Genomic DNA, 14279 nt, shown 5'->3' with positions numbered 1-14279 from the left:
TCCAAACACATTGTGTATTTTTAAATAGGTTTGTATTGTCCAGTGAGCACCGTGATAAATGCCATGGGTGTATGGATACACTGGATTTATAACGTCATGGTTTTTTTTTTGTTTTATGTGCAATGTAGAAATAAATATATACTGTTGTGTCTTAGACACCTGAGTAAGGATCAACTGTGTATTACAGTTTTGATCCTTAAATAGGTGTTGGATTTGCTCACTTCATGATTTTCTTCATTCAGCAGCTGTCTATTGACCACTGTCACTATGCTAAGCACAGCAGTGTATACTGGGGAATTACAAAAGTGAGATTTGGTCTTTTTCATTGAAATACAGGGAGGAACTGGAATGCATATAGTCAGGACAATCTGTCAGTGCTATTAAGGAATTTCATACAGAACTGCTGTGGGAACAGTTTAGGAAAGCAGTTCTTTTGAAGATAAGAATTTAATTCTTTCCGTCTGTATATGTGTGTACATATGTGTGTATCTGACATGTTAAAGCCAGTAAATAACAATAGGAAAATCTATTCATCTATGGCATTAAGGATGATTATTCATAATTCATGGTGATGTTGAGATTAAATGAACATATGCTGGAAACTTCTCCAGAGACTGATTTAATGAATGTTCTATATTAGTAGATAAAAGCAGAAATATAACCTTTACATTTTGCTTATTTAGCTTGTAGTTAACTATAACCATTAAATCTAAGTCAAATTTAAAAGCCTGTATTGAATTATCATGAACTTTTTATTTATAGAAATTATCAGAAAATTGCAGAATACCTTTCTGCTAATATTGTATCTTTTGAAGATCTCAGAAATGCTATTGATTCAAAGGAGCTATGGAGGGGAAAGATTCAGATATGGGAGAGGAAGGTAAGTGGATTTCTGTTATCACAGTTTACAAAGCAGGCCTTTCAACTTTATTTACAACACAGATAATATTAATGAATCCTAGTGAAAACGTACCATTTGAAGATGTCCTGGAAAAACACTTATCTCAATAGAACTTCTTCATTAATAGAAACGTTCTGAATTTATACTTGTACAATAGCCCCCTGGCTTCATGTTGCTACTAGAACTTTCTATGTGATTACTTCAAACACAGAACTGAATTTTTCACTTTATTTAAATTTAAATAGTCTCTACGATTGTTTTGGGCACTGCAATTCTAGAATGTAACATTATTTTAAAACATAGCTTTTAACATTAGTTGAGCTCATGTTTGTCCAAGCTGCTTTATTTCATTGCATGTAAGTTGTATCCATGTTGAAATAAGTATTTCTGGTATTTGATGTATTTCAGTCTATTATGCTTAGTTGCTCAGTTGTATCCAGTTCTCTGGGACTCCATGGACTGTAGCCCGCCAGGCACCTCTGTCCATGGGATTCTCTAGGCGAGAATACTGGAGTGGGTTGCCATTCCTTTCTCCAGGGGATCTTCCTAATAACCCAGGGATCGAACCCCAGTCTCCTGCACTGCAGGCAGATTCTTAACCATTTGAACCATCAAGGACGCCCCTGTGGTTCCAGAGAATGGGCTTACTATACTCTTGTGGGCTAGTGAAAGGCCAAGGAGAGCATTTCATGAAAAATTCACGTGTAAGTTGAAATACGAATGATGTATACCTAAATGGAAGAGTTCATTTTGAGCCGAGGAATCAAAAATGAATTTACATGTGGTTTTTCTCTCAACTTTTATGTTGCAATAAGATGCATTAATCTTCGTAACTTAATTCATGATGCCTGTAACTGTGCTCTCTTTCTTTTCAGTTTGGAAGTGAAATTAGTTTTCCTGAATTTTGTTTAAAGGGAGTCACACCTAAGAATTTTAGTACATCTAATTTAAAAACTTGCTTTCTTGACAAAAAGATAATACCATCGAAGGATAAAGATATTTTGCCAAAGGTAATCTGTGTTTGTTTTTGCAATCTTCCATTCATAAATATTGTTATAAGATACATTTGAATCTTCAGTTAACTTAGCTAATATATGTGCTTAAGTGTGCTCACTCACACAACTTTTATTATAATTGTTCTTAAATTATACTGTGTTATCAGCATTGAATGATGGCAAAACTATCACTGTTTTAGATTCTTTTCAAAATGAAATGATCCTAATGTTAGGTCAGTATAGGCCTGAAACCACTTCAGGTTTGAACTTTACCATGTGAGCTCTCTAGGATTCAGTTTGAAGGGAGCATGACACAGTGGAAAGAAAACAGGCTTTGATCTCTCTGTCTCTGTGTTCACACACATAAACGCATGCATCAGTTCAGGCACTCAGTCATGTCCAGCTCTGTGACCCCATGGACTGCAGCACACCAGGCTTCCCTGTCTGTCACCAGTCCCAGAACTTGCTCGAACTCGTGTCAGTTGAGTTGGTGTTGCCTCCAACCATCTCACCCTCTGTCGCCCCCTTCTGCCTTCAGTCTTTCCCAGCATCGGGGCCTTTTCTAATGAGTCAGCTCTTTGCATCAGGTGGCCAAAGTATTGAAGCTTCAGCATCAGTCCTTCTGATGAATATTTCAAATTGATTTCCTTTAGGATTGACTGGTTTGATCTTTTTGCTGTCCAAGGGACTCTCAAGAGTCTCCTCCAACACCACAGTTCAAAAGCATCAATACTTCGGCGCTCAGCTTTCTTTATGACCCACCTCTCATATCTACATATGACTACTGAAAAAACCATACCCTTGAGTATACAGATCTTTATATATGTGTTGTGTATTTTTGTGTATGCACACACATACATACACATAATCACATATGGTAAAATTACTCAGATTTCTGCAAGTTTAAAATTTTGTATTGTTTGAAGATGTTTTTGCTTTTCTTTGTGCTTCCTGTTAAGTACGCTAACCCCAGCCTTGGAGATACCCTCTTCACTAGCTCACTCTTAGTTTAGTTTTAGACTATCCAAAGAAATCCTTAATCTTACTTCTTCGAGTGGAGCTTGCTTTGTTAATTAGCATCTTGGTTTCACTAGTTCTTTCTTTAATTACTTTGGTATTTTCTCCAAGGATTTTTTTTTTTTTTTAATCTCAGCATACCAGTCAGAGTCCATTCTGGTGTGTCTTTTCTTTTTCTTTCTCAGTTTTTCAGACCCACTTCAGTAACCTAGCCTCCTGGCGTATCTGTCTGTCTAGCTAGAGATAAACAGGATAAGTTGAGAACTCTTGTCCTCTGTTGCTTACCTCTTTTTAGACTTCTTCCTGTAAACTCTTTCTAGAAACTTTCCTTTCTAGGAAATCTCCATGTTTATCTCTCCACTCTGAAAGCTAGAATTGGAATGGAAGAAATTCTTTTCTGTTATAGAGAATGAAGTGTTTGGCTTGCATAATGTATAAATACTGTCTTTTTAAGACCAATTTTAAAGGTTTAAAACCTGATCACTAATTTGTTCACTTTCATTTTATTTCTGGTATTTAAAAACTTACATAATTTTATTTTCTTTTTTAGGTTTTTCATTATTATGGCCCTGCTTTAGAATTTGTGCAGATGATAAAATTATCAGATCTACCCTCCTGCTATATGTCAGACATTGAATTTGAGTTGTATCCTTTTCATTTACATGTTCATCATAGGTCACATTTTCTGTGTCAAGTAGAGTTTTTTCCTGGTACTACCACATTTAAATATTTGGCCCTACTTTTGTGTTTCTTTTTTTTATAATATCAGTATACCTTTCATTGCCATTGTTTTAAGAGAAGTTCTACAACTTGCAGAAAAGAATCTTCCTTCAGGTAGTATATTTACGCCTTTAGGATAGGCAGAAGACTTCCTGAAATTATCACTCATTTGTGGGGTAGGGAAGAGGGAAAAATGTTAGGAATCTATGAAGAAAAACAAAATAATTTATATACTATTAGAAGGTTCAGATGTTTCTCTTGACATTGACAGGATAGATAAAAGTGCTGTTCTACTGTATTGTTTTAAATACCTAAGTAAATATGAATGCCATCACATTTGTCTGCAAATATTCAGCGTTTTTAGAATCTTTTTAAAGAAAATATATCTTAAGACGTTTTAAGAGTATACCTAATAACAATATTTTGTATAAAAAGAATTTGTTGTTGATTGGAAATGAAACACTAGTACATACAGTGTTCTTGAATTTTTATTCAGAAGCTCCAGTTTTTAAAATTTCTGGTTCTAATAGTTTGCAGTATCCCTACTTCTTGGTGTATATTCAGAATCAGAAAAATAATTGTCCTTAAGGAGAGGAGTAATTCTGAGTTCCTGCAGTTTAAAATTTTTGATAAATGAATTTAAACATCCTGTGAGTTGGAGGATCAAACTTATTTTAGGAAGTTAAATTATTTGATAGCTAACCATTCCGTCATTTCTTTAACTCCTTAGTACAGGGGATTGACAAAAAACAGTACCAAGCAGACCTCCAGGTTGCTGTTGGAGCAGATTTCTTCCCTGTGTGGCGAGGTATAGAAAGTGGGGTTTTGTTTGTTTTGTTTTAAACTCAGTATTTACAGATGTGTGAGAAAAGGGAATATATGTTTTTTTAATCTGTCTTTGTGTGATGATTTGGTTTCTTTCACATAACACATTGTTTTGGTCCTAATTCATATTAAAATATTTTGGACTTTATAACTTGAGTCCACTGCAGACAGGAAGTGATTTTTGTTTTTTTAGAAGAGATTTTCAAAAATAAGCTTCATGATTGGTAATTGCTTTAAAGTTTTAGGCTATGTTAGATTTTTGTTAACCTACTCCTTTCACATGTGATTTCAGTTCTGTGGCAAGATACTTATATGGCCCAGATGATAGACACACTTAAGTGAAACATTTTCCCGAAACGTATAAAGCTCTAGATACCCTCTTTTTGAAGTTACAATGAAATCTTTAGTCCTTAGTTTTATAGATAATGTTTCAAGTCAAAATCAAGCATATACCTGTAATTTGGCACAGGTATAAAGTAATTATTAATCCATCTATTGAAGATAGGCAAGACCAATCCTAGAAGACAGCTAAACTGTTGGTATCTATTCATGTCATATTTTCAGTTGTTTTATTTTAAATTTGTTGTATTAGATTGTCATTTTTATTGTTTCTTGGGCAATGACTATAGAATAGTGGACTGTACTTTATCAGTCAAGGACAAATATTGGATCTTTAAATATATGTTCCTACTTTAAAGCAGCAAAAGGGATAATTTTTGGAAACATAGATTATGTAATTTGGCTGATAGATCTGTAAATGTGAAACAGTTCATTGTCCTTTTACATTGGGTTAAAATTAGTCTTCTACATTTTTTGAAAGAAAATTTTAAACTGGATGCTCATTGCTTGAAATAATCCTAGTGCTTTATACCATGGTTTTCATTTATTTATTCTTTTTTTTTGGACTGCCTGCCATTTGCTTGTTGCAGGTGCTGGAGAGAATAAAGTGGACAAGGTCCCTCCTTGGGAAGCTATCATAGTGCTGAAATTCTAGTGATTTATGTGATCCTAAGTCGACTTCTGAGCTTAAAAAGGATGTTTGATTATCCCCAGAATAAAAATAAAACCCTTTTAGAGGAATACTTATTAGATTAGAAAAAGGCAAGATAAAATTGTTAGGGAATCATAATATCTATTAATCATATGGGCAGGAACATTTTTGTTAAAGAGGAGAATTTATAAGGCTAAAATGATGATTGTCATATTAGTGCCTGCTTGTTTGGTGTTTGCCCCTTGAAAGGGGTTTGAAACGTTGTCTTAAATTTTGAAATAGAAGGTGAAACTAAAAGCATTCTCAGGTCTCTCAGAGTCTGTCTAAGGATTAGTGTAGGAGTGAGCACGGCTTATCAGGATCCAAGTTTGTTGTCAGTATAGTGTAAACTATTGACATACATTTATTTTGTAGGAAATTATAGCGTATGTGATTTAGAGATGTTTATTTTCATTTTTGTAGTAAATGTATAATCAAAAATAGGCTGTTTCAGAAATGTGGTTATTTATCTGGATGGTGGATCAGGATATTTATACCAGGGTATAAGTTATGCTTTGAACTGTGTTTAGCATCTCTACATTGTTAAGCTGTAACTATAATTTTAACGGTCATATAATTGTTAAACTATAACTGGACTCTGATCTGGCATACTAACATTACAGCTTTGTCTGCCCTTTGGGCCAGATGGTCTTGTCATGCATTTTGGGCTAAGAAGTCTTCTTAATGCAAGGAGGAAGAACTAGGACTTAATGTTTAGAAAATTAAACATATATCTTTTAGAATTAATGATTATTTTCCTAAATATTTTTATTTTAATGTCTAATCTTGAGTATGTGGAATATACTTGACTTAAAAAGATTATGGCTATAATAATAAAGTAAGAATATTTAATTTTACCTTCCTTACTTTGCCCCAGTAGACTTATTTTTACAACTGTTAAGAATACGTAAGGAAAAATAATAAATAGCAGCAAAAAGTGTTAATTAACTTTGTATCACATATCTCGTGTAACCCATCTGTCTACAAAAGACAATTAAAAGTGACTTTGCTTTAGATTTGAGATGCCTCGTGCCTAAATTTCCCCCAAATTAAAAAAAAAAAATGTATATATCGAGATGTGCTGATTTTGTAGCTTACATTTCTAAAATAACAGGCAAAGTACAGCTTTCAGGGTTGCAATTTGTATTGTTCAGTGCTTAATCAAATTGAGAATTTACCTAAATATGTTATGTTGGGTTTGGGGGAACAAATATTTAATGAACATCTGTGAACCCAGCCATGGGAATATGAGGATGACTAAGTTGAGCTTGCTCATAAATCAGTTGGACACTGCTGTATGTTTTCTGGCATAGATTCATGGTTTCTCTGAATTTTATATCTGTTAGCATTAAGTCTCTGATATCTAGGAACAGAAGTTATGAAATTGCCTTTTGATTCTAATTTTGAAGCCAGAACAATAATCCATTTAGACTCAAAGTTATAAAATTATGGCTTAGTGTGACCAGAATCTTTTGAGGACAGATAGAATTTGTGGCCTCTCGTTGATTTGCCGGAGAAGGCAATGGCACCCCACTCCAGTACTCTTGCCTGGAAAATCCCATGGAGCCTGGTGGGCTGCAGTCCATGGGGTTGCTAAAAGTCAGACACGACTGAGCGACTTCACTTTCACTTTTCACTTTCATGCATTGGAGAAGGAAATGGCAACCCACTCCGGTGTTCTTGCCTGGAGAATCCCAGGGACGGGGGAGCCTGGTGGGCTGTCGTCTATGGGGTTGCACAGAGTTGGACACAATTGAAGTGACTTAGCAGCATTGATTTGCAGATAGACAAAGAAATTATACCCACAACCTGAACTTAAATCAAATATTGTAAATATGGTTTTCAGATATATGACTCAGTGGAAGGAAAAGGAATACCTATAGCTGAATACCTTTCTATGTTTTTTGGCTTTTACTTTTTTGGTAGAGGTGAGGCTGTGTTTTGGGTTTTTTTTTTTTAGATTTTATAGTGAAATTTTGGGGAGAGAGTGTTATTAAAGGTGTGTTATGTCGATGAAATGTGAGTAGAGAATTGTCAGGTGATACTGTTTTAAAGTTGCTTTCTGTGTGCAGTCACTAAAAGTATGTTCTGTTTTATCCAGGCTGGTGCTCTTTTTGTATTGCCGTGTACCATTGGTAGCATACTTACTCCTCCTCCCAGCCAGCTCAGTTCAAGAAGATGGAAGGAATATATGGCTAGAAAGCCTAGGACAATCACTGGTAAGCAGTCCAGTTTTCATGGTGTAACATAAATAATGTACATATCAAATCTGAAATAGAGATAACACTTCTTCATGAGAAAATGTTATTACTACTAATTAAGAAAGACCTGTATCATATTAAGATTTTTTTTTTATCTAACAACCTACTGCAACATACATACAACAACCTTAATTCATTCGTAAAATATCAGTGTTCAAAAGACAGAAATCTTGGTTAATTAGATAGCTAATTATATTGAACATGGGTTTCTTAGAGCCATTTCAGGAAATAAACTTGTGGTTACAATTTTCTGACGAAATTAATAGAATCTATTTAACAACTTTTTATATGCTGTGCACTATTCTAAGTACTTTAGAAATCTTGATTCATTTAAATTTTATAATAACCTTTTGAAATTGCATTTATACCCATTTAACAGATACGGAAAATTGGGGCTTGGAGAAATTACAGAGCTATTAATTGGCAGAATCTTGTTTCAAATCCTGTCTCTTCCAGTTAATAGCTCTGTTAACTTCTCCAAGGATTTGAACCCAGGCCTCTAATAATCTGTTACATTCAAGATGTCATTAGTTTCTATTATAAATTCAGATTATTTAAATCCAAACTAATATTTCATGAAGTAATGGTGGGTCAGATGTTAAAGTGACTTGTCCAAAGTCACATCACCAAAGTGTGTTCCTCTGTACTCTTCGCCAGTGTCTATTCCAATTGGACAGTGCTTGTGGACTGTGCCTTGTGGCTCAGCTGATAAAGAATCCGCCTGCAATGTGGGAGCCCTGGGTTCAGTCCCTGGGTAGGGAAGATCCCCTGGAGGAGGGAAAGGCTGCCCACTCCAGTATTCTGGCCTGGAGATTTCCATGGACTATACAGTCCATGGGGTTGCCAAGACTTGGACACGACTGAGCGACTTTCACTTCTTTCTTTCGTTTAATTTAATTCTGCGCTTATGGTTAGCTGTTGTGCCCCATGCTGTGGTAGGACTGCAGACGCGTGTCTGCCCTGCTGTAATCTCTGGACATGCTCTCAAGTCAAGTGCTCGTGCTCAGCTGTGTCCAGCTCTTTGTGCCCCCATGGACGGTAGCCCGCCAGGCTCCTCTGCCCTTGGAATTCTCCAGGCAAGAATACTGGATGGCTTGCCTTTTCCTCCTCCAGGGGGATCTTCTCCACCCAGGGATTGAGCCTGCGTCTTCTACCTCTCCCGTATTGCAGGCAGATTATTGACCGGGAAAGCTGCAGAGATACTGTAGAGCCCTAGAATGCCAAGGAATACAGTTTTACAATCAGTGGCTTCCCCAGTACTTTATAGGTGAGATATTGAAATACATGTTAGCAAATGTTGAATTTGAAATGCACCTAGTATTTATGTAGAAAGTTAAAGCTAGAGTTTAAAGTTTTAGATGTATATCTCACTGAGTCATCAGAGCAGGAGATTTAGAGTTTAGCTTACCAGCTGTTTTGTTTACCTATCTTAAAAGTCACCCTACTTCAGTTGAGTTCAGTCGCTCAGTCATGTCCGACTCTTTGTGACCCCATGGACTGTAGCGTGCCAGGCTTCCCTGTCCATCACCAACACCTGGAGCTTGCTCAATCTCATGTCCCTTGAGTCGGTGATGCCATCCAACCATCTCATCCTCTGTCATCCCCCTCTCCTCCTGCCCTCGGTCTTTCCCAGCATCAGGGTCTTTCTCAGTGAGTCAGTTCTTCACATCAGGTGGCCAAAGTATTAGAGTTTCAGCTTCAGCATCACTCAGTCCTTCCAATGAATATTCAGGACTGATCTCCTTTAGGATGGACTGGTTGGATATCCTTGCAGTCCAAGGAACTCTCAAGAGTCTTCTCCAACACCACAGTTCAAAAGCATCAATTCTTTGGTGCTCAGCTTTCTTTATAATCCAACTCTTACATCCATACACGACTACTGGAAAAACCATAGCTTTGAATAGACGGACCTTTGTTGGAAGAGTAATGTCTCTGCTTTTTAGTATGCTGTCTAGGTTGGTCATAACTTTCCTTCCAAGGAGTAAGCATCTTCTAATTTCATGGCTGCCGTCACCATCTGCCGTGGTTTTGGAGCCCAGAAAAATAAAGTCAGCCACTGTTTGCACTGTTTCCCCATCTATTTGCCATGAAGTGATGGGACCAGATGCCATGATCTTCATTTTCTGAATGTTGAGCTTTAAGCCAACTTTTTCACTCTCCTCTTTCATCAAGAGGCTCTTTAGTTCCTCTTCACTTTCTACCATAAGGGTGGTGTCATCTGCATATCTGAGGTTATTGATATTTCTCCCGGCAATCTTGATTCCAGCTTGTGCTTCATCCAGCCCAGCGTTTCTCATGATGTACTCTGCATATAAGTTAAATAAGCGGGGTGACAATATATAGCCTTGACATACTCCTTTCCCGATTTGGAACCAGTCTGTTGTTGTTCCATGTCCAGTTCTAAACTGTTGCTTCCTGACCTGCATACAGGTTTCTCAAGAGGCAGGTAAGGTGGTATGGTATTCTCATCTGTTCAAGAATTTTCCACAGTTTGTTGTGATCCCCACAGTCAAAGGTTTTGGTGTAGTCAATAAAGCAGAAGTAGATGTTTTTCTGGAACTCTCTTGCTTTTTCCATGATCCAACGAATGTTGGCAGTTTGATCTCTGGTTCCTCTGCTTTTTCTAAATCCAGCTTGAATACCTGGAAGTTCATGTACTGTTGAAGCCTGGCTTGGAGAATTTTAGCATTACTTTATTAGCGTGTGAGATGAGTGCAATTGTGCGTAGTTGAGCATTCTTTGGAGTTTCCTTTCTTGGGGATTGGAATGAAAACTGACCTTTCCCAGTCCTGTGGCCACTGCTGAGTTTTCCAAATTTGCTGGCATATTGAGTGCAGCACTTTCACAACTTCGTCTTTTAGGACTTGAAATAGCTCAACTGGAATTCCATCACCTCCACTAGCTTTGTTTGTAGTGATGCTTCCTAAAGCCCACTTTACTTCAGACTCTAGGATGTCTGGCTCTAGGTGAGTGATCACACCATCGTAGTTATCTGAGTCATGAAAATCTTTTTTGTATAGTTCTTCTGTGTATTGTTGCCACCTCTTCTTAATATCTTCTGCTTCTGTTAGGTCCATACCATTTCCATCCTTTATTGAGCCCATCTTTGCATGAAATGTTCCCTTGGTATGTTGAATTTTCTTGAGATCTCTAGTCTTCCCCATTTTATTGTTTTCCTCTATTTCTTTGCATTGATCACTGAGGAAGGCTTTCTTATCTCTCCTTGCTATTTTTTGGAATTCTGCATTCAAATGAGTGTATCTTTCCTTTTGTCCTTTGCCTTTAACTTCTCTTCCTTTCTCAGCTATTTGTAAGGCTTCCTCAGACTACCATTTTGCCTTTTTCCATTTCTTTTTCCTGGGGATGGTCTTGATCCCTGTCTCGTGTACAATGTCACAAACCTCCGTCCATAGGTCTTCAGGTTCTCTGTCTATTAGATCTAACCCCTTGAATCTATTTGTCACTTCCACTGTATAATCGTAAGGGATTTGATTTAGGTCATATGTGAATGGTCCAGTGGCTTTCCCTACTTTCAATTTAAGTCTGAATTTGGCAATAAGGAGTTCATGATCTGAGCCACAGTCAGCTCCCTTGTTTTTGCTGAATGTATAGAGCTTCTCCATCTTTGGCTCCAAAGAATATAGTTAATCTGATTTTGATACTGACCATCTGGTGATGTCCATGTATAGAGTCTTCTCTTGTGTTATTGGAAGAGTGTGTTTGCTATGACCAGTATGTTCTCTTGGGCAAACTCTGTTAGCCTTTGCCTTGCTTCATTTTGTACTCCAGTGCCAAACTTGCATTGGAGACACTCCAAATTTGCCTGTTACTCCAGGTATCTCTTGACTTTCCTTCTGTTTTCAAGAGACCTTCCCCAGGTCTCCTGCAGGAGACCTGGGTTTGATCCCTGGGTTGAAAATTGTCCCCTGGAGAAAGGCAACCCACTCCAGTATTCTGGCCTGGAGAATTCCCAGACTCAAACAGAACATCACCCTAAGTGACTTGCTGCAAAGAGCAGACAGTTGACTTGCTCATAGTTGGAGCAGGGTTCACCTGGGCAGCTCTCCTGCCCGTCTCACCAGCGCTCACGGATTGAGCTGTGGCGTCACTGAGCTGGTGGCTTGTTTGCGGGTTGGCCTCAGATGGGCACAGGAAGAGGGGCACTTCCCCATGTGCTGTCAGTGCCTTTTCCTTGCCACGTGCTTTTTTCCTGTGATCTCCATAGCAGATAGCTAAGATTTTTACATGACAACTCAAGATTCCAAGATATACAAAAATTGAGGCTGCTGGGACTTTTTAAGGCTTCTTCCCGGAACTGGCCAAGTGTTACTTCTGCTGTGTTCTATTATTTAAAGCTACTCTCAACATGGGCCAGATTCAAGAGGGAGGTGGCTATTAGGGTCTGAATCCTGGGACGCCACTGATGTCACAGCCCTCCACAGATGAGTGAAGGTAGCAGTGGAAACTGTAGGCGTGGTTGGAAAGAAACACAGCGTGATGAGAACAAGAACCTTTAGAAATACCTGAATTTAAGGCATAGTGGAGGAAACGGTTGTTGGAAAACTGGAAAAAATTATAGGCATTAACATCAATATTGAAATACAATTTATGACATGATATAGAATATGGTGCAAGGTGTGAGAAATGATGGGGAGTCCAGCGAGGTTCTTACACTTGAGGAAACAGAGGCATGGTCCTCTTCTTTGTGAAATTTATAGCCAAATGAGGCAGGCACTTTGAAAAATTATTTTAAATCCCTTTAGCTGGCAGGGTGAAAGTGAAGTGGAGGATACTTCCAGTGTGTACGACCTCACAGAGCCTTACAAGAGGGCTTCTTTGAGGAACAGACATTGTTAATGTAGCTTATTGCATTGAACTAGCTCATGAATAAATTCAACTTTAACCCTTCTCAGCTCACAGGGAATATGTGTATACCTGGTGATTTTGGCGGATGCTAAAACAAAGTCAGAAATAGACTTACTGGATGGCAGAGGAGTCAGTTTCACCTTACTACATGAAATGATGGGATAGTATAGTATTTATCGGTTTCTCACTATTATCTATATTTAAGGCTATTAACCATAGCCTTGACCAGACGGACCTTTGTTGGCAAAGTAATATCTCTGCTTTTTAATATGCTCTCTAGGTTGGTCATAACTTTTTTAATATGCTCTCTAGGTTGGTCACAACTTTCCTTCCAAGGAGTAAGTATCTTTTAATTTCATGGCTGCAATCACCATCTGCAGTGATTTTGGAGCCCCCCAAAATAAAGTCTGACACTGTTTCACCATCTATTTCCCATGAAGTGATGGGACCAGATGCCATGATCTTCGTTTTCTGAATGTTGAGCTTTAAGCCAACTTTTTCACTCTCCTCTTTTACTTTCATCAAGAAGCTCTTTAGTTCTTCTTCACTTTCTGCCGTAAGGGTGGTGTCATCTGCATGTCTGAGGTTAACTGATATTTCTCCGGGCAATCTTGATTCCAGCTCGTGCTTCTTCCAGCCCAGCGTTTCTCATGATGTACTCTGCACATAAGTTAAATAAGCAGGGTGCCTACAGCCTTGACGTACTCCTTTTCCTATTTGGAACCAGTCTGTTGTTCCATGTCCAGTTCTAACTGTTGCTTCCTGACCTGCATATAGGTTTCTCAAGAGGCAGGTAAGGTGGTCTGGTATTCCCATCTCTTTCAGAATTTTCCACAGTTTATTGTGATCCACACAAAGTCTTTGGCATACTCAATAAAGCAGAAATAGATGTTTTTCTGGAACTCTCTTGCTTTTTCGATGAACCAGCGGATGTTGGCAGTTTGATCTCTGGTTCCTCTGCCTTTTCGAAAACCAGCTTGAACATCTGGAAGTTCACGGTTCACATATTGCTGAAGCCTGGCTTGAAGAACTTTGAGCATTACTTTACTAGCGTGTGAGATGAGTGCAATTGTGAGGTAGTTTGAGCATTCTTTGGCATTGCCTTTCTAGGATGTCTGGCTCTAGGTGAGTGATCACACCATCGTAGTTATCTGAGTCATGAAAATCTTTTTGTATAGTTCTTCTGTGTATTGTTGCCACCTCTTCTTAATATCTTCTGCTTCTGTTAGGTCCATACCATTTCCATCCTTTATTGAGCCCATCTTTGCATGAAATGTTCCCTTGGTATGTTGAATTTTCTTGAGATCTCTAGTCTTCCCCATTTTATTGTTTTCCTCTATTTCTTTGCATTGATCACTGAGGAAGGCTTTCTTATCTCTCCTTGCTATTTTTTGGGAATTCTGCATTCAAATGAGTATATCTTTCCTTTTGTCCTTTGCCTTTAACTTCTCTTCCTTTCTCAGCTATTTGTAAGGCTTCCTCAGACTACCATTTTGCCTTTTTCCATTTCTTTTTCCTGGGGATGGTCTTGATCCCTGTCTCGTGTACAATGTCACAAACCTCCGTCCATAGGTCTTCAGGTTCTCTGTCTATTAGATCTAACCCCTTGAATCTATTTGTCACTTCCACTGTATCGTAAGGGATTTGATTTAGGTCATATGTGA

At 38.0% G+C, this 14279-nt stretch overlaps 1 protein-coding gene across 3 annotated transcripts in view; it reads left to right on the top strand.

The window, feature by feature from the left end:
* MTBP (MDM2 binding protein) overlaps window positions 1-14279 on the top strand; it is an 80303-nt gene that overhangs the window by 10834 nt on the left and 55190 nt on the right. For 2 of the 3 annotated variants that reach the window (XM_070382856.1, XM_070382858.1), the window contains 5 exons: window positions 763-880; window positions 1777-1911; window positions 3464-3558; window positions 4369-4441; window positions 7590-7707. In XM_070382856.1, coding sequence (XP_070238957.1) covers window positions 763-880; window positions 1777-1911; window positions 3464-3558; window positions 4369-4441; window positions 7590-7707 — 539 coding nt within the window. The remainder of the gene's footprint in view (window positions 1-762; window positions 881-1776; window positions 1912-3463; window positions 3559-4368; window positions 4442-7589; window positions 7708-14279) is intronic. The other variant, XM_070382857.1, reaches the window with a different exon arrangement.

This window comes from Bos mutus, chromosome 14, assembly GCF_027580195.1.
Source record: "Bos mutus isolate GX-2022 chromosome 14, NWIPB_WYAK_1.1, whole genome shotgun sequence".
Taxonomy (NCBI): domain Eukaryota; kingdom Metazoa; phylum Chordata; class Mammalia; order Artiodactyla; family Bovidae; genus Bos; species Bos mutus.
This window is presented reverse-complemented; position numbering and strand designations above follow the sequence as displayed.